Source organism: Equus quagga, unplaced genomic scaffold, assembly GCF_021613505.1.
Source record: "Equus quagga isolate Etosha38 unplaced genomic scaffold, UCLA_HA_Equagga_1.0 73442_RagTag, whole genome shotgun sequence".
Classification (NCBI taxonomy): Eukaryota; Metazoa; Chordata; class Mammalia; order Perissodactyla; family Equidae; genus Equus; species Equus quagga.
Window position 1 is genome coordinate 6,723,409 of NW_025802777.1, and position 22,215 is coordinate 6,745,623.

At 51.6% G+C, this 22,215-nt stretch overlaps 1 protein-coding gene across 1 annotated transcript in view; it reads right to left on the reverse strand.

The window, feature by feature from the left end:
- The window catches only part of LOC124234384 (single-minded homolog 2), a 48,135-nt gene that overhangs the window by 1,398 nt on the left and 24,522 nt on the right, over window positions 1-22,215 (reverse strand). The window contains exons 6-11 of the mRNA XM_046651747.1: window positions 20,748-20,947; window positions 16,245-16,351; window positions 4,899-5,046; window positions 3,394-3,562; window positions 2,383-2,791; window positions 3-169 (exon numbers count right to left, since the gene is read on the reverse strand). Of these exons, the coding sequence (XP_046507703.1) occupies window positions 3-169; window positions 2,383-2,791; window positions 3,394-3,562; window positions 4,899-5,046; window positions 16,245-16,351; window positions 20,748-20,947 (1,200 nt within the window). The remainder of the gene's footprint in view (window positions 1-2; window positions 170-2,382; window positions 2,792-3,393; window positions 3,563-4,898; window positions 5,047-16,244; window positions 16,352-20,747; window positions 20,948-22,215) is intronic.

The following is a 22,215-nucleotide window of genomic DNA, read 5'->3' on the forward strand; positions in this document are numbered from 1 at the left end:
GCCAGCCGCGCCCCGTCCCGGGCGGCCGGCCGGGCGGCCTTGGCCGGGCCCAGCGCGGGCTCCTCGCGGTAGTGGCCGCAGCTCGGGAAGCTCGGCGGCGGCGGCGGTGGCGGCGGCGGTGGCGGCGCGGTGTCCTCGCCGAACCTGCGCGCGGCGGCGGCGGCGGGCGCTGCGGGGACAGGCGACACGTTAGACGCCCGCGCGCGGGGAAGGAAAGAGACACGCCCAATGCCACACCAACCCGGGGGGCCCGGGCGCCGCCACCATCACCACCCCTCGGTGCCCCGCCACCCGCGCCGCCCACGCGCTCCACCCACGAAGCCGCCATCGCCCCGTCCCCTCGTGCGTCCCAGGCCCGCGCTGTCCGGTGGCAAGATGAAGTTTGGAATGGTCTAGTAGCCGCATTAAAGAGCGAGGAGGAGCAGGTGGAAGTGAGGTTAACAGTACACTTCATTTAATGCACCACATCCAAAATATTATTTCACTGTCTAATCAGTATTTTAAAATTGAGGTATTTTATTGTTTCTGTCTTTGAAATGCAGTGCAGGCACTTAGAGGACATCTCATTGCACTAGCCACATTTCAACGCTCCATAGCCATACCTGGCTAGTGGCTACCATATTGGTCTAGAGGCTTCCACGGGCCTAGTGTTTACGTGGCCCCAGTCTGCCCTGACCTTTTTTGCTTATCCCTCAGTGGGGAGGGTGGAGTATAATCACTCTGCCCTTTAGTATTGTCATAATTAAAGCAATAACCACCCTCCCTAATGAGATGCCTGCAATCGATTAGCTCCTTATGTTTTTTACCTTAAGACCTTTAATACCAGAAAGACTAAGAAGTTGATCACAAATTGCCCCAAATTAGCACCTTTAGTCCCTTTTCTACCAAGTGTGTGACAAATGAGGTGGTTATTAACCTCTTTCACTTTCAAAATAATAATTTAAAAAATCAAATATGGTGTGTTCTATCATTGGCCGACTTCCACACACACAGAAAAATAAGTCCTTCAAGTCAATCTCAAGTGGATGATATTTTCAGCTTTCTCAAAACCCTTGGCTTTGTCTTTCTTGCCTTGGCTGTTGGGGGAGATCCCTTCCTGGGTTATTTGAGGGACCCACTGCCCTGACTGGTATTGGGGATCCTAATCTGAGGAACCAGTGGCTGCTGGGCCATGTCCAGGCCAAAGGGCAGGGCTGCAGTGCCCCGGCCTCTGGTCTGTTCTTTTCTTAAGTTAGCTGCTTCTGAGAAACACGGCCTGGATCTCCAAGAGGGTTAGATCGCTCCCGTGCTCTAGTCCTCTGCTCGTATTCGGAGACGAAATGTATCTCACAGCTTCGTGAAGCCTGGGGCACAGCACACAGCGAGAGAGTCCCAAAGCAGCGTGAGGAGGCACAGAGCCCTACTCCCTCCAAAGAGAGACAGAAAGCTAGAGGTGGGAGCGGGGGCTCCAGGCAGCCCACCTCTTCAAGCGGGTGATTCCCTTCTGGGGCATGGAACATTTACCTGGCACTTAGTGGCCCCACAGGACATCTGCACCATCTTGGTCTACACTCCGAGCAGGAGTTAGGTCTGGGTGAAACAGCAGTACACCTCTCACAGCTAACCCTCAACCCCCACCTTCTACCCTCTGCCTGCGGTTGGCCCAGTGAGCAAACAGGAGTCTGTCTGGGCCTGGGGCAGCTGGTGGCACCTCCACAGAGGACCTTTGCTTGCCCGCCACCAGGAGGAGCTGGCTGGAAAGCCATTCCTGTCTCTCTGTTGTTGAACTAGCATGTGCTGGGCAGGCACCTACTATGTGCCAAGCCCTGGGATAGGCATATCCCCCCGCTTATGAGGACCTTTTACAGATGAAGAAACTGAGTCCTGGGGGCGGTTTATGTTATTTGCCCTGGGTTGGTGAGTGGCACTTCTGTCCCTGAGCCCATGAACTTCCACCACTGTTTTCCCCACTCTGAAAACTGGCATGGGAAGAAAATATAGTATATGAATATGAGAATACATTCATATTCATTTTGTGTGGGGTGGAAAGTAATCTTGTAAAATAAATGCAACTGGGGCATTCTCGGTTCACGGGAGCTGGTTCTGAAAACCACTTTGTCTCCCTTTTGGGGAGCAAGCAGGCCAGGATTTTTATGGAGGGTGGTGAACACGGTTTCCTCTGCCCTTTACACGGTCACTAGTGCCCACAAGGCGCACGGACTCGGTCAGCTAGCTTTAATCAGCACTCGCACTGAGAGCAGGAAAGTGTAGCAATTCCTACTTAGAAGCAGAAAAAGGAAAAGTCTGCCCAAAGTGTAAGGATCCTTTTTCCATCTGCCACCCACCGCCGCCACGGCCGCTGTTCACAGTCCTGTCCCCTCCCCCCGTGCAAACATGACCCACCTTCGTAGTTTGGCATGAGGCTGTGCCGAGCAGTGTTCACCGGCGGCTCAGAAAGACTTTTAGCTGGAGACGGGCTGCTAGGCACTAGGGGGTTGGCATAATGCCATTGGCATTCGCCGCTGGGTGGTAGCGTGCTCAGGAAAAAGCGTGCCACCTCACACGGGGATCCTTGGGGCTGCCCGAATTTGGCCGGCAGCATCGGCTTTTTGCTGCTGAAGACGTGAGAGTCTAGAGGGAAGTGTCCATAATGGTAGGAGAAGGGCAGGCTGTAGGATGGAGCGTACAGAAGGTCGCTGCCTTCTGAATGGAGCTGCTGTTCTGGGGGAGCCGGAGCGCTCGCCGGGGGGCTGGCTCTCCAGTTTCCGAGCTGGCCGCATTCCAGTTTGTCCATTTGGAATGAGCTGTATTGCTGCATGGCGGAGAAGACGGATGAAGGGGCCGGTGGTAAACTGCCCTCCAGCCTCACAAGAACCAATCCTAGAGTGCCCAACCCCATCCCAGGGCTGGACCCACCCTGGCCACCACACCGAGGTCCCACTGGGGACAGGTGCATGGCAAACAGCACCCCAGTGACCCGCCCCCTGGATGGAACGAGAACTCTCTGCCCCCAGCTGACAACACATCAGATGCACGTAGCCACTTGCTATTTCTGAGAGGTTGCAAATTACTTTAAAAAAGAAAAAAAGAGGGAAGGTTTTCATTAAAAAAAAAATGCTATGCAAACACAATGCACTGGTGTTCTGATCCACATTTACGGGGACTCTAGCCTTCCAATTAGTCTTCTTTTCCCTAAACCCGACTGGTCCACCCCAAGTTTGCTTTGCCCACTGTGCCCAGATGTCATGTGGGCGGCACGTCTCAGTGGGATTTTGCCTTGCTCCACAGGGAACCTTCCAGGCAGGGAGACCCCTGCTAGGCAATCAGAGGCTTGTCATTCCTTAAAGTGCCCGGGTGTCCCGACCCCCCGGACAGACGTCAGCCGCCCCCGCCCCTGCAGGCCACGTGTGTTACCTGTGGGGGGTAAGGGTTTGTTCTCAGCTTCGTCTTCATCTTCGTATTTTTGGGTTTAGCTAATTTCCTAGTTTCTTGTGAGGTAGACAAGGTGGTCCTCCAGGAGTCCTGGGACTTCGATGTGGACACCTGGTCCAGGGACAACTGCAGTTCCTTGTATTCAATGTCCCTGGGAAGCAAGAGTGGGACAAGTTACGTCCAGCGGCTGTGGGGGACGCCGGCTTTCCTGGCACCATCCCGTAAGCCGGGTCATTCGCAGAGCTCCGGTGTATCATTCATGGAGCTGGGATGTGAGGGAAGGACGTCTCACCCTCATAAAAGCCGCTCCACAGCCCCGGGGCTCGGCGACCCCAGGAAATGCTGAGTGCGGTTCATGCTATTTGGCAGGAATAGCGGGAGGCTGCGGGGGCCCTCTCCGATCCCATAAGGCCCCAAACACACTTCCTGGGGATACCCTGGACCACTAGGAAAGAAACACTATTGATCAGTGAGTATCTGTGGCCAGGCTGCTTCTCTATTTAGGACCCAAGGAGGCGTGGGTGGGGTAACCTTTGAGGGCCAGGAGCCTGGCTCCCAGGGGCTCATTTCTGCCCTAAAAGGCCAGCTAGGCGTGGTCCTGTTCATGGGAGGGCAAGTCGCCCAAAGTACCAGCCCCCACCTGTTTGCTCAGGAAGAATCATTAAGGGGCTAAAATGCTTTCTCCCATACAGTTCTGTTAAAATCACTCCACTTCTAAAAACAAACAAAAACAAGGGACCTGGCAGTCATTCCACCAGTGAACTGACAGCCTAAATCCTACCGCATTAGAACACACACGAGGACCCTGCAGGGTGGGGCTGCTGGAACTGCAAGGATCTCAAGTTCAGGGCCGGAGCTGGGTGCACGGGGGTTTAACATACAATAGCCACGGTGGCCAGAGAGTAATAGATGGTCCCAGGTAGACTCAGGTCCTGTTCCTTATCTTGGTCTTAAAAGTATTTGAGACTGAACTTGACCTTCTGGGGTTTTAAAGGGGCCAAATAGTTACCATCATTTGCAACAGGCTATATAGGAAGACAGGGAAAAAATGGGAGATAACCCCTGTCCCCAGTGGAGTACGCAGGGTGACCCAAATGTCTGTGGGCAGGGAGAGCACAAGTTTGCATTCCTGGTCGGGGCCATGCATGCTGTTTCTGTCCTGCTCAAGATGAGGAGCAGGCCCCCCAGGGCCCTCTGCCCACCCATACCCCTCATCTGGGCTCTCTGATCCCTTCCTAAGCTACCCATGCCCCCCAGCAGGGCTCCCTCCTCCGTGTTCCCACCGCAGCCTAGCACCTAGCCCTTAAGATGAGTACAGAAATAGTCTGGACCTTCCCAAACGACCAGATTGTTCAACTAAAAACAAAACAGGAGACAAATGAACAGTTCCAGAAAGAGAGAGAGAGAGATGGTGCTTATCCGGGCGATCTGATGAGGGACAGGGGAGAAGGAGAGAGCAAGGAGAGGAACAAATACGTCTGACTTACGTGAGGACATAATTGACACTCACGATGCAGTGGGGCCGGGACGAGCGGCTGTTGTGCACGACGGTGGCGTAGCTCTGCACCCACACCCAGCCGCCCAGCTTGGACAGCAGCCGGTAGTACTTGGTGGTGACCTGGCCCTTCACCAGCACTGCAAGCACAAGGTGACATGAATCCCGAGGCACAATTAGCAGGCTCCGCCTTTGGGCACGCTGCCCCCACTGATGACCTACAGCCCTGGTTGTGGACCTTTCTGGGGTCAAGGACACCTTGGAGAACTTCACAGAGCGGGTGGGCTTTCTCCGCAGGAAGGTGCATGCTTGTGCGTAGTGCGTGCGCGCGCACACCTGCACGCACGCGCACGCAAGACTTTTGCCAAACGTGTCGAGGGCTGCACAGAGCAATCTCTCCCTCCTTGTTAAGAACTCTAATTTAATAGTCACTGCTTTCGTTGGGGGAAACAGCCGCCGAACAACGTTTGCACCTGGCACAGTGAGAAATTCAGATTTACTCTTTAAGTTTTCAAAACGCCACGATTATGTTATTATCCCTCAAACCCTTAGGCGGGGGAGGGGGCGAGGGGGAGGGACGGAATCGGGGCGGGGGGCGGGGTGGGGGTTGGTGTACTTATTTAAACAAAATAGTAAGTTAAGTGCAGTCAACTAAGCGTCAAATTGTTGCCGATATCTGCTGTTCCCCAGAACATGTGTGTATTCACAGTGAGCCTGTTTGTTACTCTATTGCCATTTATGTTTTCTTCTCATTAACCCAAGTTTTTTTTGGGCCCGTTAATTTCCTCTGTTGCTCCTGTAGGAAAAACCTCTGCTTAACTGTGTCGTTCCTGAAAATTAGGCTGATGGGCCCATCTTCTATGCATGGGTGCAGATTCTGGGCTGCCCAGCAGCTCATTTCCAGAGCCTCGGTGTGCACATAAACCAGCTGATACCCCCTCAGGGCCTGCGAGGGAGCAGAGGGGAGAGCTGGAGGGGAGGACAGTGCCAGCAGCTTGGGGTGGGCAGTAAAGAGAAGAAAGCCTGGGTTAAACTTCTCCAGGGAGGGAAGGCCGGCGAAAGTCTGAAAAGGCACCCCTGGCTGCCCAGGTTGCAGCTCCAGGACATTCCTGCTTCTCAAGGCAGGGCTGGCCCCAGGGCCCTAACCAGCAGGCGCCTGAGCAGGGATTTGGGGAGGAGGCCAAAGGGGCCAAGTCTGTGACTGCACCAGCTGGCACTGAAGGAAACCCCTGGAGGCTCACAGACAGAAATTCAGCTCTCCTCTTGTACCACTAGGCACAGCCTCCTCGCTCTCCACCCACACCCTCCCTGGGCTCTCCATGGCCTTTTGTGGCTTCTTTTCACATTGAGGTGGCTCTTTATCATCCACTTTAACAGCCTAGCAAAATATTCTAGTGCAGAAGAAAAACTGCTGCCAATATGATAAGGACTTATCGGCCTTAATATATAAAGAGTGCATACAGACTGATAAAAACACTAAGACTCTAAAAGTAATACAGGCAAAGACCGTGAACAAACAGTTCACCAAAGGACAAACATGAATGATTAACAAATGTTGACCTCATTTGTTTAACTCAAAGCTAGATACCATCCATCAAATCAGTAAACGTTAAAAAAGAAAGAAATATTGCATGATTGCATTTATGTGCAATGTCCAGAAGAGACACATCTGTAGAGACGGAAAGCAGATCAGTGGTTGCTTGGGGCTGGGAGTGCCTGCTAATGGGTACCAGGCTTCTTCGAGGGATGACGAAAAGGGTCTGGAATTAGATAAAGGCGACAGTTGCACAACATTGTAAATATACTACAAATAACTGAAAATGGTAGAAATGGTGAATTTTATCTCAAAGACATAATGACATGACAATGGGCGATGCTGGCTAATCTATGATGTGCTGATGGAAGTGTGAATTGGTGTGGTCCTTCTGGAAAGCAGTTGGAAGGTCGTACCCACTGACACACTGATTTCACTTCTAATAATTGATCCCCTGGGAATTTGAGTAATGCAAACAAAGACTCCTGTGGAAAGAGATTCATTGCAGTCCTGCCTCTAATCCAGGAAAAAAGGGAGGGGAGACTTCACTGTACACCAACAGGAAGGAGGGTAAATAAATTATGGAGTACTATGCAACCGTTAAAACAATGATTGATAAGAATGTGTATCTGGGGAGTGTGTATGATATAATAGTAAATGAAGAAAAGACAAGATTCAGAACTGCAGAGAGTATAATCCTAATGAGGAAAAAGTATGCACACACATACACACATCTCCCCAACTAACTGTGTCATCTTGGACAAGCTCCTAACCCCCTGTGCCTCAGTTTCCCCATTTATAACAAGAAGATAATCATAGTCCCTACATCATCTGGTTGTTGTGAGGATTAGGTACCCCACGTGAAGATTTAGAACCGTGGCCGATGTGCGTAACGGGCCCAATGCATATTAGGTCTCATTATCAGACTGATACAGTGACAAATCATTTTTGTTTTCTTTTCTTGATTTTCTAAATTTCCAACAATGAGGAGGTATTAGTTTTATAATCAGAATGAAAAATTAGTTATTTTTTCCATGGGCACGCAGTTTGTATGGGGGTTGAGAAGTGGAAATGGAACAGATGTCAGGCCCTGCGCACACTGTTTAGGAATGAAGCCAGGGATGAACCTGGCAGTCCTGCTGTGTAACAACCATCTCGCCCAGGTGGGGAGGCCAGTCTCTCTGGGACAGTGCAGAGAGCAGCTCCTTTCTGCCCTGGCTTAACATCTGCACCTCAGTGGACTCACTTGGCAGGAACAAGACCCAATGCTGAAGAGTGTAGACAAAGGCAGCAGGAAAGAGAAAGGCTTCACAATGCTTCTCCCTCAGCAGTTTGCCTTTTTAACAAAAAAAATACACCGTTTCTATTTCCAGTTCATTTTCGAATACATTGCCTCATTTTACCCTCACGACAACCGTGGGAGGTGGACCTCAGCAGGAAAGCTGGGCCAACAGATCTTGAGAGCTCAGCTGGGCCCCAAGCTCAGATGTTCTGATTCCTATTTCTCAGACTGGCCACTGTGGGAGGCGGGAGCAGGAGCCTCCAGAAGGTTCTCTGGGTGTAGGTGCATATGGGGGTGGGAGCGGGCCAACTTTTAAGGGAGACTCAATTAACCAATTTGCTTATGGCCCCAAAACAGATGGAATATGATCAAACTGAGGTCCCGACTGTGGATTTCCCAAGAATTCCTCCTTTCTTTAAGAGAAAGGCTGTTCACCTCTTCAGCTCGGAAATCTATTCCTAGCTGCGTCTGCAAAGCCCCTAGGAATAAGACCATATACTTTTCCGTTTTCTTATCTCGTACTTTATACTTCCTCTTATTGCTTATAACATTCCTGAAACCCATCTGTAATCATCTTAGAGCTGGCTACAGTGAAGCCCGTTTATTCCAGATATTTTATATTCAGACGCAGATGGCAGACGTTGTAGAGATTTGATTCTCTCTGACCCTCCCTGACTCTGCAATGATGAGGCTTAGATACAGAGACCAAACCAACAGAGACACAGAATTTCTTTTCTTTGCTTTCCTATGACCCATGGCAATAGTCAACGTATTAATCCAAGTTGAAATCCTAGACACTTAGTCACAACATTCTTCGTTTTGCTCCAGCTCCCCGTCCAGTCTGTCGTTCTTAATTAGCTGCCTGAAATGGTCTCAGGCCAGAGCGCTATAAAGGGAGGCTGTAGGTATGGTGGTGATGACGGGGGCGGGGAGGAGATGGCCCCTAAACCCTAAGCTCCTGAGCGCAGAGGTGCTGCCTCTTGCACCTTGATGCCACAGTATCTCCAACATCACGGCCTAAGATGGTTCTGAAATCAGAGTGACCCAGGCCTAGGTGCAAGATAGTGGGCACAGTTTTCCAAGCCTTGGGATGGAAATTCTAGTTCCATAAATACGCTATCTGGAAAAGTAGGTGGCCTTCCTGGTTCCTCTGGAATTCCTCCGGGACGCAAAGCCATGGCTAGGAGCCAGCCTTGGGGAGGAAAGTAAACCTTGGCTTCAAGCATCATTTCTATTTCTGTTTTGAATTTTAAGAGCTGAAAATGACACCAGAAATGTCTATCGTGGGTTGGATAGTGGTACCCAAAAAAGATCTGTTCCCTGTCCTAATCCTCAGAACCTGTGAATGTGACCACATTTGGGAAAAAGAGTCTTTGCGGATGTGATTAAGGATCTCAAGATGAGATCATCCTGGATGAGGGTGGGCCCTAAATCTAATAACAAGTGTCCCCATAAGAGACAGAAGAGAAGACACCCGCACACATATGGAGGGAGACAGGCAGAGACGGGAGGATGCAGCCCCAAACCAAGGAAGGCCAGCAGCCACTAGAAGCTGGAAGAGGCAAGGAATGGATTCTCCCCTTGAGCCCAGAGGGAGCCTGGCCCTGCCAACACCTTGGTTTTGGGCTTCTGGCCTCCAGAAGTGTGAGAGAATGAATTTCTGTTGTTTCAAGCCACCCAGTTCGTGGTATTTTGTTGCGGTGGCCACAGGACTAATGCACGCCCCATGGGAAAGAACGGTAAACGCAGTCCCTGTGCTCCTCTTGGCTCTTGTCTCCTCCGCCAGGTGGGGCCTCAAGGAAGTGCAGTTGGTGAGATTAGAGACAACTATGTGCCCCTCTGGGGAGTGGGCCTCCGCATGCTCGCACGTCCTCAGCACGGCCCCCACCTCATGCTCTGCACCTGCTCCCAGAAGCAGGTTGGTGCTAAGAAGGCATGGAAAGTGCTGGGAAAGAGAGAAGCACCTTAGGGAGGAATTTCCACAAGGGTCACATTGTGGAATGTCTCCAAAGGGACACTGACCATGGAAGATGGGCTCGGCCTGACCCATCAAGTCCCATTTGGCACAAAGCAGAAGAGGCAAGCTACTCTTATAAATGTCCCAAACTGCTTCCAGGAGTCAGTGTGTAGATCGCACTGTGCTTTCCAGGATTATTTGCTGTGTCCTTGCTTCTGACTCCCCCTTAATGCACAGGCTCCCCACACCTCCGTCAGCAAGACGAAGCCACTTCTAGCTGCTTCTACCTCCAGACTCTGCTTGAAGGGCAGCATCTAAAAAGGGTCTGTGTCTGAATTAAACCCCATTGTCCATTTCCAGTCCAGAGGCAAGTGAGGCCGGCAGTGGAAGCAGCCCTTGTAATGTCAATTAAAACTCCTCATGATAGATTGGAAACTCCTTTCAAAGTTATCTTCTATCTCATGATCTTTGTCCCTGTTCCATAGCAGCTATAGAGCGATTGCAAACTGGTATCCCATGCACCACGTGTGTCCACAGATGTGCTCTGTTGGTGGCATAGTGTTGTACTTGGAATGTCTTTGGATGGGTCACGTGGTCTCCAGTTAGCCACAGGCTCTACCACTCCCTACTGCCCTACACTTGCCCATTCATACACTCACCTGGCTGTGCCTGGCCCCATAAGCTTGTGACTCTTACGTGTCATTTAGAGTATGTTCTCCACGAGTCTATACAAGCTGTCCTGTAATTTTTCTATAACAGTTATTGCTTGAAATTTGTAGACCACATATTCAGGCTTTCAGCCTTTTTGTGACATTGAGACGTTTTGCTAGTCGGACACAGACTGTTTTCTTTGGGATATGGGCTTGGCCCACAGTGGACCGGGGCCTACCTAGAGAGCTAGGTGAAGTTCTCCACTACCTTGGACGACTGGCCATGTGGACACCACGGTTCTTCCAAAACATCGTTTCCACAAGAAATCTGCCCAGCGTCCTCGACACAAAGCATCAAGTCCACCCACAGTGATCCCCTCCCTGCCTGTGCCTCGGGCTGCCCCCTGCCCACCCCCAGGGCCTACAGGTCAAGGGAGCACAGCCCTCTGCTGGTTCCCCCATATACAAGAAAGCGTCTCCCAAACGCTTCACAAAGAGAGCGGGGAGACCATGGAGGCAGGCACTGGCCGGGGCCCCATTTCCCTGAGGCCGTGTGACTGTGGATGCTGGAGCCCACCCTCAGCAGGGCTGCCAGGGCCTCCCCTCCACCCACAAGGCCATGAGCATCAGCAGAACGGGCTGGGAGGGTCAAAGGCATTCCCTAGAGGATCCATGTTCGCTTTGCCTTCCAGAAGGTTCTGGAGAAAGCCCTGGCACAGTCTGACTCAGAGAGCTCGCCTGGGAATGCCCAGGCCCACACTGACCCAGAGGCCGAGGTGCCAGGGCCATCCCCGCGCGCCCCCCCATTGTTGACCTCTGGAAGCCTGTGCTCCCCGAAGCCTGGACTGCTGGGCCCTGCCTCTCCTCATGACGCTGACTTTCTGGAAGGTGTTGAATTCCCTTTCTTTGGGGGCTGTGCTTCCTTCAGACCCTGTGGATTCCTGCTCCTGGTTAAGACAATATTTTGAAGAATGTGTGAAAACCATTTGGCTGACTTTGGTTCTCCAGAACCACCGCTTTCTTGCATCCAATTAGGCCTCTGGCAGAGCCCTGCACCCCGTCCCCAGGGACTCCTTGGTTTTGGACATAGTGTGGAGCGAGCTTGGCCTTGGAAAAGGGGACAGTGACCTCCCTTTGGTCCGGGGTGTTGGCCGCCATTTGCTTTGTTCCTGTGCTCAGCTACCCCATCAACTGCAGAGACAGATGCGTCTCTACGTCTTGCTATAAGAGGAGGCCAGGCTCCCCCTCCGGCCTTGGAGTCCTGAGGGGCCCAGATGGGTGGGTCAACAGAGCCGCTGGCCACTTCCAGCCACATCCAGTTGTGGTGGATGGAAGGGAGGCAGCAAAGGCTGCCCAGTGGGCCGGCACCCCTGGGACAACCACTGGGCCAGCTCCAGCTGTGATCGGATTGAAGGACTTGAGTCCCAGGTCAGCAGCGGCCAGTGTGGGATCCGTGTGGAGCCTGGAGGGCAGGAGGCTGGAAGAGGAAGCCCCGGTCCCACGGCCCTCCCTGGGGCCATGTCCTGTGCTGCCCAAGCCGGCCTATCCAACTGAAACTCGGGAGAGGGCCTGTGCCCATTACCTGGGCAAGGACGCAGGCATAGGAAAAGAAAGTCCCTGTTAGGGGCTGAATTGTGTCCCCCCAAAATTCTTATGCTGGAGTCCTAACCCCCAGTACCTCAGAATGTGACTGTATCTGGAGACAGGGCCTTTATAGGGGTAATTAAGGTAAAATGAAGTCATATGGGCGGGCCCTAATCCCAGGTTAGGACCCAGACATGCACAGAGGGAGGACCACGGGAGAACACAGCCGGAAGACGGCCACCCACAAGCCAAGGAGGGAGGCCGCAGAAGAAACCAGCCCTGCCAACACCCTGATCTCAAGACTTCCAGCACCCAGAACCGTGAGAGAACAAATTTCTGCTGTGTAAGCCGCCCAGTCTGTGGTGCTTTGTCATGGCAGCCCAAGAGGACTAAGGAGGTCCCCGTGAGGATCTGTCTGGACAGCGTGAGGGGAAAGCAGCATCCAGAAACAAGAACTTACGTCCCCGGATAGGGCTGGGAGGGGCCGAGCTGGACACAGCTCCACCCTGAGGAGAGGTGGTGGCCGTGGGCATCAAGCCGGGAGTGGAAACAGAACTGGAGAGCATAGGGGATCGGCTTTCCTCAGTCCCCAGAGGGCACAGGGCAGGAACTTGGGTGTGGAGGACACTCTGGCCGGCCAACAGGGACCCTGAGCAGTGAGGGTGACAGGGCCCACCAGAGAGAAGTGACCCATGTTTGCAAGGAAAAGACGACAGACCGCGCTGGGAGCAAGGAGCAGCTTGCGGAGGGAGGCCTGGCTGGAGAAGGCCTTCATGCAGCCAGGAAGGGAGGAAGCTGAGGAGAGGCTGTGGAGAGGTGGGGCTTCGCTCTGGCCAGTGACTCCTCACTGCGCAGCCCCCCCCAACCCCATGGAGTGCACCCATCTCCCGCCAGAGGCCTTTCTTCGGCAGAGCCCATTCTGACAGATGTGGGGCAAGCAGAGGAATTAGCACTCCGAGAGAGCCCTCAGCTGATGACTGGCAGGCGGGGTGTATAACTGCCTCAGCCCACTCTCCCCTCGGCGCCATAACTGAGGCAGGGGTCCCGCACTGGCTCCCAGAGTCCCCAGGGGGATCGAGGGTCCGTCACCCACGGCAGTAGCCAGGCAGACAACATCGCTCCTATGGCTCCTTCTCTTCTGTGGCTCACTTCTCTCTCCTCTATCCGTGTTTCAGTCACTGTCCAAATAAACTCTTGCACTTGAACTGCAGGCTCAGGGTCAGTTTCTGGAGCTGTGCCCTCTGGCCCCAGTTCTGTGACCGGGAAGGAGAGTGAGGCCCCAGGCACCACACAATGAAGAGGTTTCAAAATTGCCCCAGCTCTACACCATGAAGACCCCGCCTCCCCAAACCATGCTCTGGTGGTTGACTAGCTTCCTTTTCTTCATCTGAAAGGTCCAGCTTTGGAGGAGAAAGTGACATCCAGGTCAATGTCATGGCTGCCCTGAGGGGGACGTCTGAAGGCATGAGCTCTGGGAGACCAATTCCCAGCCCTCTGCATGCATAAGAGTCTCGGCTGTTTCTTTCTTTCTTTCTTTTTTTGGTGAGGAAGATTGGCCCTGAGCTAACATCTGTTGCCAATCTTCCTCTCTTTGCTTGAGGAAGATTCTTGCTGAGCTAACGTCTGTGCCCATCTTTCTCTGCTTTATGTGGGATGCTGCCACAGCGTGGTTTGATGAGCGAGCCAGGTCTACACCGGTGATCTGAACCTGCAAACCCTGGACTGCTAAAGTGGAGCACCTGAACTTAACCACTACGCCATCGGGCCGGCCCCAAGCCTCAGCTGTTTCTTGCTGTCACTCTCTGGTTTATATCTGGAAAAGCTGGAGCAGGGAGACTGGGGCAGACTCCGGCCTCCTCCAGCCTGTCCCTGTGGTGGTTTCTCGACCACAGTTAAGGTTAGGTCACTGCACAGTAGCAATCACTGTCAATATCATATTGCTATTTTCTGTTTTCTTTGATTTACCCATTCTTGCCCATTTGGGGAAGAAAGCCGTGCTCCCTCTGGTTTCTAAACACTCCGCCCTTTCTGTGTGTCCCTTGGAAGGCTGTGTACACCTTTCAGGGTTCCCTCGGACATTGGAAATGTCTGGAATCCAAATTCCGAGTGAGATAAGGCAGATTTATCATATAAATCTCAGGAGACCCTCTCGAATCAAATCCCGGTGCAGGTCTGGTAACCCAGACAAGCTCAGGAAGATGGGGGCTCCTGGGGAACAAAGACCAGCCCACATCTCCAAGTTTAAGACCCATCGTGTCCCCCGACACGTCCCTCCACTTCGGAGTCTGGCTTTGCTCACCTGGGAAATGGACGCGAGAACAGCCCCGCTCCCGCACTGACAAACGGTCAGAGTGGACACACGAAAAGCATCCGGTCCGTGTCGGGGCACAGGAGCCTCCGACTGGTCATCGCTGTGGCCTTCATTACATTTCCAAAACACAAATTGTATTTATTGCCTCGTAAAAAATCCCTGCTCCCCTCTGTTAGCCAGGCAGTGCGAGAGAAAAGAAATGGGACCGGAAACGAAGACTTTTAATTCCCTACTTTGTTTTTCTCTGCGCTTTGAGGCCTGATTTCCCACACAGCAGCCCTGCTTTGAACAACTCTCCCTTCATGGAATTCGGAGGTTTCCTTTCAACTAGAAGCTCCCAGACATGCTCCTGCCTCCACGCAAGGGGGCTGGGAACCCCCAGACCTGGGGCTCTCAGAGCAGCCCTCTCCACCCCGACAGTGGCAGGGAGCCGACCTCTGGGAGGGGGAAGGTATGAATCCTCACATTGCTCTCCATTCCCACCGTCTTCCCTTCCAGACTGTTCTGTGGTGCACGCTGCTGCTCCATGCTCTGGAAGCAGATGCCCCTCCCACCTCCCAACCACTCTCCTGACTTCAGAGCACACGCTCCCCTCTTCTCACCTGCCCATTGCAGTCTCCCAAAGATCTAAGTCTAAAATCGACACTTTCTGCTCTGTTTGTGCACGAAAGAGTTCTAGCTCCCGGATCAGTGATGCTGACCTGCAGCTCCCATCCAAACACCAGGCAGTTGCTCCCCTACTGAGCTTGGTTTCGAGAAGGACAGGAATGTTTATATGAGATCACGACTTGGCTATCTTCACAAAAAGAAATAAAAAGGCTGTGACAACTCTTGAGTCTCTCCATGCACAGAGACCTTTTCACACTGTTTGAATTAAAAGGGAGCAGGAAGAAGACGTCTGCGTCCGCCCAGCCAATGTCCTGGTTGTCACGGGTCTCTGCCCCTGGTGACTCAGGAGGACAGAACAGCTGTGTCCTAGTAACTGCCGTGCTCGCTGGGTCCCAGTGGACACTGAACGGCCAGGCAGACAACGTGGCCAAGGATCGAGCGGCCCCTGGAACCGCTGTCCACCTCCAGCTTGACACCAGCACCGTGTCCTCCAACACCCCTTAGTCAACACAAAGCAGGGCAAGAACAGAGGACATGCCATCTGGGCCACGTTGCAGAGGATCTGGCTCCTCCCGCCATCTGCACCCCATTAACAAGCACCTGGACCAGCCATGGGCATCGCTGGGCTGGATGGCGGGAGGATGAGCTATTCCACGCCATGCAAATTATTCACTGCCTCGATTTGGATTCTACAAGAAAAGTGTCACTTCTTTAAACACTTCAGTGACTGGAACCCCCCCAATCCACATGCTCCCCAAATTTCCTCTGTTGGCAAATTGAATACTGTTTGTTCACTCTTTCCACACTGACTTCTCCCAACCTGGGAACCCGTGATTTCCCCTGAGCTTCCCCAGCCAGATGGCGGACAGTGGTCGGAGGCCGGACGCTTCTTGGGTTCGGCTCCCAGCTCTGCTGCCTCCTCGCTGTGTGACCATGGGCAAGTGGCTTAACCTCTCTGAACCTCAGCATCCTCAACAGCAAAAGGAGGAACATGAACATGAGAATCTCCCTCACTGGGTTCGTAATATATTCGATCACTTAAACTAGTGCCTGGCCATAGTAAGGGCTCTGTAAGTCTCGGTTCTTCTACTGCTGTCACCGTTATTCACAACTGGTGTCCAGATGTCAGAGAGAAATTTAGTTTCCAAATCCACAATCTAGAATCCAGAAACTTCTGCACCATCCCGCACCTGCCAGAGTTTCATTGGGAGCGTGAGCTTGAATGTTTGAAAACTGACAGCAAATAGCTGTGCTCGAGCAAGGGGTAGACTGAGTCAGGCTTGAGGTTAGAGACTTGTGTGTACACAGTGGCTGATTATTGTCCCAAACAAGGGACGCTCTGCCCACTCAGTCCTAGTCGCCTCCCCCCTGGCCAGCCACAGCCCACCCCCCCGGGGAGTGCGGTACTCACGGAGGTGGTGCGCATAGCGGAGGTGGAACACGTCGCAGCCGTGGATGTGATGGTAGAGGGTCTTTTCGATCAGATCCTGCGGCTCATACCCGGTCAGCTCGGTCACCCTGAGAGAGGATGGTGGCCCCGTGAGTCACACTGCTCTGCCCATTGCCTTTCATTTAAACTAATATTGGTCTTGCCAGCTAATGAAGAGCTAAAAGGCTGGGGGCTGCCTTTTTTAAAAGGCTTTTAAATCCATGTTGATTTTGGAAACTGAGAATGATCTTTTTTACAAGAAGAAAGTCTTTGAACTTTGGCGCAGCGCAGGATGTAGCGCTATGCACGGGCAGGAAGGTTCTTTTGAAACCACTGGCTAGAAGAGTGTTTGGGATGGCTGCAAATTTTATCCCTTTTCAAGGTGAAGCTTATCTGAGGATGCTTAAGAGCGCACTTTGATATGTGGGGGAAGGCTGCCACGGTGAGAAAGAACCCATTCTCGGGGGGTTTTGGGGGAACCCAAAGTCTTGTGGCAATCTTTTTTAAATTATTGTGGTAAAATATGCATAACATAAATTTTACCATTTTAACCATTATTAAGCATCCAATTCCATGGAATTAACTACATTCACAATGCTGTGTAGCCATCACCACTTCCATTTCCAGAACTTTTTCAACATCTGGAACAGAAACTCAGTCCCTGTTAAACAATAGCCCCACTTCCCCTCCCTCCCACCCCTGGCAAGCACCATTCTCCTTTCTGTCTCTATGAATTTGTCTATTCTAGATATCCCATCTAAGTGGAATCCTACAATATTCGTCGCTTTGGGTCCAGCTTCTTTCACTCAGGATAATGTCTTCAAAGTTCACCCATGTTGTAGCACGTGTCAGAACTTCATTCCTTCTTACGGCTGAATAATATTCTACTTTATGTAGATAGCACATCCTGTTTATCCATTCTGTCTGATGATGGACACGCGGTTGTTTCCACATCCTGGCTACTGAGTGTTTGAGACTTGAAATCTCCATTCCACAATGGACACTGTCAACAGGCAGAGCTGGTCTCGGGATGATGCTATGGTTGGGCAACTCCTACTGATGGGAATTATGGAATAACTGAGATGTTTAAGCCTCCTATCAGCAGAGGATTGTTTTCGAGCCCTCAGACAATAGTATAATAACACCCCAAAATATTGTGACTAGAAAGTAAGCCTTCAGCTTTTTATGGAAATGGAAGCAGGTTCCCACTGCTTATCTGACTTTACCCGCTCTTTATTCTCATCAAGCCCCGGGCATATTAATTTCCCACTTCAGCTCTTTGAAGAAAAGTGACTCTCAACACCCAAGACCACATCATCACCAGCATTTGGATCACTCCGTCCGTAGGTGAAAATTGCATGTGGCAATGGTATCAGTTCCCAGGCCTTGGGCAACAGCAGTGGGAACCATGCCCTCGGCCGAGGTGGCCCAAACATCTTGGTGACAGATGTTCAAGAGCAGATGAAAGAGGGGGACAAGAAAGGATTCCAAAAGAGGTGAGGCTATGGTGAGAAGTCAGTGCTGGGGGGCGAGGGGTGGGGACTGAGGACGGCCGGACCGGGGTCCCTGCTGGCCCAGATCTGAAACGTTAGCTGTACATTAAAAGGGGAAACTTGACCGCGCTTTCATTCCTTAACCCGCTCTCCTTTCTGTTGGGTTCTGCGCGGGCTTCGGGTCGTAAATCTCTGAGAGCCTCATATTTCCCTGGAATCGGTCACTATTTGGTGTACACATTTCCATGGTGTTCCTCCAGGGCAGGAAGGAGACGGGGCTCGAGGTGGGTGGAAAGTGAACTTGCACAGGCCAGAGCCTTTCAGGGCTCAGGGGACTGGTCTAAGGGCCACCTAGAGCTTCGGGCCCCATTAGAGTCTGACTCTGTGTGGCAGGAAAACTGAGACGTCTGGCTTCCCCCCAAAAGAAAACCAGGCATCTCTACAGTGTGGGGATGAAAGAGACTTCCCAGACCCTTTGGAGGGAAAGTTACAGAACAACAGCCCCGAACGTGTAAATGAATCAGAAACACATGTATTAAGTTTCTCATCAAAGTACACACTGGCTTTAAAAATTAAAGGGGAAGGGAAGGGTTTGGCAGCATGCCCTCCCCGTTTTTTCCAACCCTCTACTGTCTGAAGACCTGTCAGAGGGATTTGCCAAACCCCAAACATCGCTCGGTTCACCCATCCTTAGCAAAAGCACCAGCTACGGTTTCAAAGTGAAATACCACAAAACCCCCATGAACCAAACGTCAGGTTATGCCGAGTTCAGCGGAGTCTGGGATTCCGCTGAGGTCTGAGGGCCCGATGGGGTGAGGCCCACCATCCTGGCCCCGTGACTTTGGGGCTGCCAGGCTTCAGGCCAACCCCTCGCGGTGGCTCCTGGGGTTCAGATGTAGGAGCTGACATCTCCCACCCCATTGGGCCATTCTGCTGACCTCCAAGGACTGGGCCAGCCCCTCTGTCCCCCCGCCCTTCCCCCTGGTGACCTTTCAAAGACCATTGAGCTGTAACAGACCAAAGACCAGAGTGAGTGTGAAGAATTCTCCAGAGCATTTCTGACCCCCTTGAGCACCTCCTCCATGACTGGAGTTCAGAAAAAGCCTCAAGGCTTTCCTAGAAGCTTCTCTCTGGCACTTAGCAGGAAGAACTGCAGAGTCTTCTGTGAAGACAGGAAGTCTTCCTCAAGATCGCCATCTTTCTTTTCTACTCACGTCAGGGGTACGTCTCTCACACCCTCAAGTAGAGAAACGTTGGCATTCAAGAAAGCCCACATCTGAGGCTCCCTCCGGGAGCAACGTGGCCCCTGATCTAACTTCATACATCCTCTTCTGTAACGCCCGCCCTCTGTCCCTCGCGTGTCAAAGCAGTGTGGATGGAACAACTTGAGAAGACCTGAAATCTCTCTCTGAGGAGAGCCCCTCTTTCCTCCTCTCAAGAATTCACCAGGTCTTAGGGGTTTTTGCCAGAACGGCAAAGAAAAACCAGGAGACAAAACAAGGGAGAAGCCAGTCATAGCCTCCTAAATTTCTACAATAATGAACTTGGGCAGCTGGGTTTTCTTTCCATCAACTTTTAGAAGTGGCTCGTGAATCTGGAAAGAACTCCTCTTTCACTGCGAGCTGGTACTTCTTGCACACCCCCAGGCTTCGGGGCAGCTGGCCAGCCCCAGGCTCCTCTCCCTGCAGGTGCCCCCATCTTCACTGCAGGAGAATGGCACTCGTCAGCGTTTGGCCATCCCAAGAGGAGCTGCCATCTTTCCCCCAAAGAGATACATGTACTCATTGCTTGGAGTTTCTGGGAGCATAGTGGCAACTCTATAATGCCAACCCTTGTCACTTCTCCACCTTTGGATGGTTCTGAGGTCCATGAACGATGAACTAGACTAATTCGTGTCCTCACCTCCCACTCCTAACCAGGAGGATTTGGTTTTCTTCGATAAATAGTTAAAATGATCAATTTTATGTTATATATATTTTACCACAATGAAAAAGTGAGGGGAAAAAAAAGAATCAATAAATCCTAGCTTCAGGACATCCAGAAAACAAATATATATACATACATATATCCTTTCTCCAAGAAAGCCTGACCACACACACCAAAAGTCAGGAGTGGGGGCTCTGAAAGCTTATTCTTGTCTGTACAGCTGAGGAAGGAGCCAGGAGGCAAAGTCACTCACGCTGCAGGCATATCAGGCTTTTTACCTTTGCAAATGCTTCACGTCTCTGATCTGATGTCATCTTTCCTAGCAGCCCTGTGGTAGCGGAGTGGGTGGGGCCTGCCCTGGGGACGGGCCAGATGGCCCCAGTACAGACTTCCTCTCCCCAGGCCTGCGCAACAAGCAATCAGCGGTTCTGCCTTATTCCGTCTCCCTTCTCTCTCTCTGGAGATTCTCACGTTGGCGTGAATTCCCAAGTAGGAGAGGAAAGGACGGCTGGGAGAGGTAGTTCTGGGGACACTGCTGCCTCGCCCTCCCAGCCCAGACCGAGACAGGGTACCTGCTGAGCCTGTGGTCACAGCTTCCCCCAGGAAAGTCCACCTCTCTGCTCCAGCCTCAGCCCTGCGGTGGCTGTCACAGCTCAAACTTCTCCCCACCACAGACACTCCTCAGTGTGGAAACCTTCTGTGTGTTTTAAAGTCCCACCAGCTTGATGGAGATACGAGGCAGAATCCTGACATTGTGGGCTTTCACAAGAGGAAAAAACTAACCTGTGCTCCCAACACATTTCCAGCTCACCCTCCAGTGAGATGATGAAAATACAAATAAATAAACAAACACTTGTAAGCTGAAGAAGCTGCCTACTCCCTAGGCACTAAGGCTGATATTAATTCTTTCACTTCATGACTTGGTTTCACTAAATCCCTTTCTAATTCACATCCTTAGGACAACTCGTTCCTTGTTACATTTTGCCTTAATCGTGTCGTTTCAGAGGCCAGTTTCCACCGTGGGTATCTTCCGGAACTCCACAGCAGCCGTGGGTGCCAAACTCACCTGGAATCCAGGAATATCAGCTTCAGGTCGAGGCTGGCCCTGAACATGAACATGTTACTGTGCAGCTTGATCTCTGTGATGGCGCTGGGCGGCAGCGACTGGCCCACGGCCACCAGCCCCACGATCTGGTAGCATGAGTCGTACAGGGACATGTCCAGCATATACTGCCTGATCTTCAAGTACCCGCTGCAGTGGATGACCTGGGAAAGCAGAGGGCAGGGTCAGCTGCCAGCAATGTAGGGGTCAGGCTGCCACGCGCTCCTCCCGGCTCTGCGCCTGCTGGTTGGCTTGAACGCGCTGGAATATCCCCCAGCCCAGGCCCCGCCGAGCTGTGTGCCCAAACGCCTTATTCACTGCTCCGAAGAAACGAAGCTGTGTTTCTTTCTTAGAAAACAATATCATAATAAAATATGAAGGTTGTCATACCCAACTGACTATACTCCAGTAACTCCACAAGTTACGGCTCTCTAATATAGAACGGATTGATACTTATTTAACTCATGGCCAAGCTGTGATTAGTTGGCACAGCAAAGGCATTTTGGGGAGCTCACCGTTGTTCCCTAACACTCACTTCAGTGACTATAATGCGTATTATCTTCCAACGAGATTAAATTTGACATCTGTTAACTTGACCTTTATATCACTTGACAAGCTATATCACGCTAGTAAAATTAAGAATTCTGTCAATTGAATCAAATAAAAGTCTTCATCTTTAATGTATTTTAATTTTAGTTTATTTACAGTTCAAGATTTTATGCCCTCGTAATAAGCAATAAGCCAGAGTTGCTCCATAGAAACACTTCTAATTGTCCTAGCCAACAGCCACAGAGCAGAGCGTGGATAGCGTTCCAAATGTCAAAGAGAAAGCGTTGTACAGCCTAAGCCTCAATATCTGAAACATTTATACAAGTTATAGTCAGTAAACTCTTCAAAGGATCATGGTCTTTTATAACAGCTGTAATGAACAGCCAAAATCTTAAATCCTCTTTTCAAAAACTTTCTTCCAGGATTTCTGAAGGTTTTCACAGTCTTTAGAGCTGGGACCAATCTTAAAATCCTTCTAGTCTATTGTCCCATTTTACTGATGAGGAAACCGAGGACAAGATAGCTGATGTGTTCTGCTTAAGATTAGACACGTAGTCAATAACTGAAGGCCCAAGTCGCCTGAAGAATGTGTACTGTGTGCACGACGATGCTGGCTTCCCCAGCCCTGTCCCTAAGAGGCTCTGAGTCTCGGACAGCAAACAGGAAAGGTAGCCCCCAAACTGTGAAACAGAGTGAAGTAAAGATCAAGAGGAAGAGCTCAGAGTGGGGCTCAAAGGAGGGGACTGAGGAGAGACTGAGGGAAGGCACCCCTGGGATGGGAAGGAGGTGGGGAGGGGCTGAAGGAAGGTGGACTCTGAGATGGGACAGAGATGTGGAGGGGCATTCCAGAAAGAGAGGACAAAGGCACAAAACTGTCCTCTCT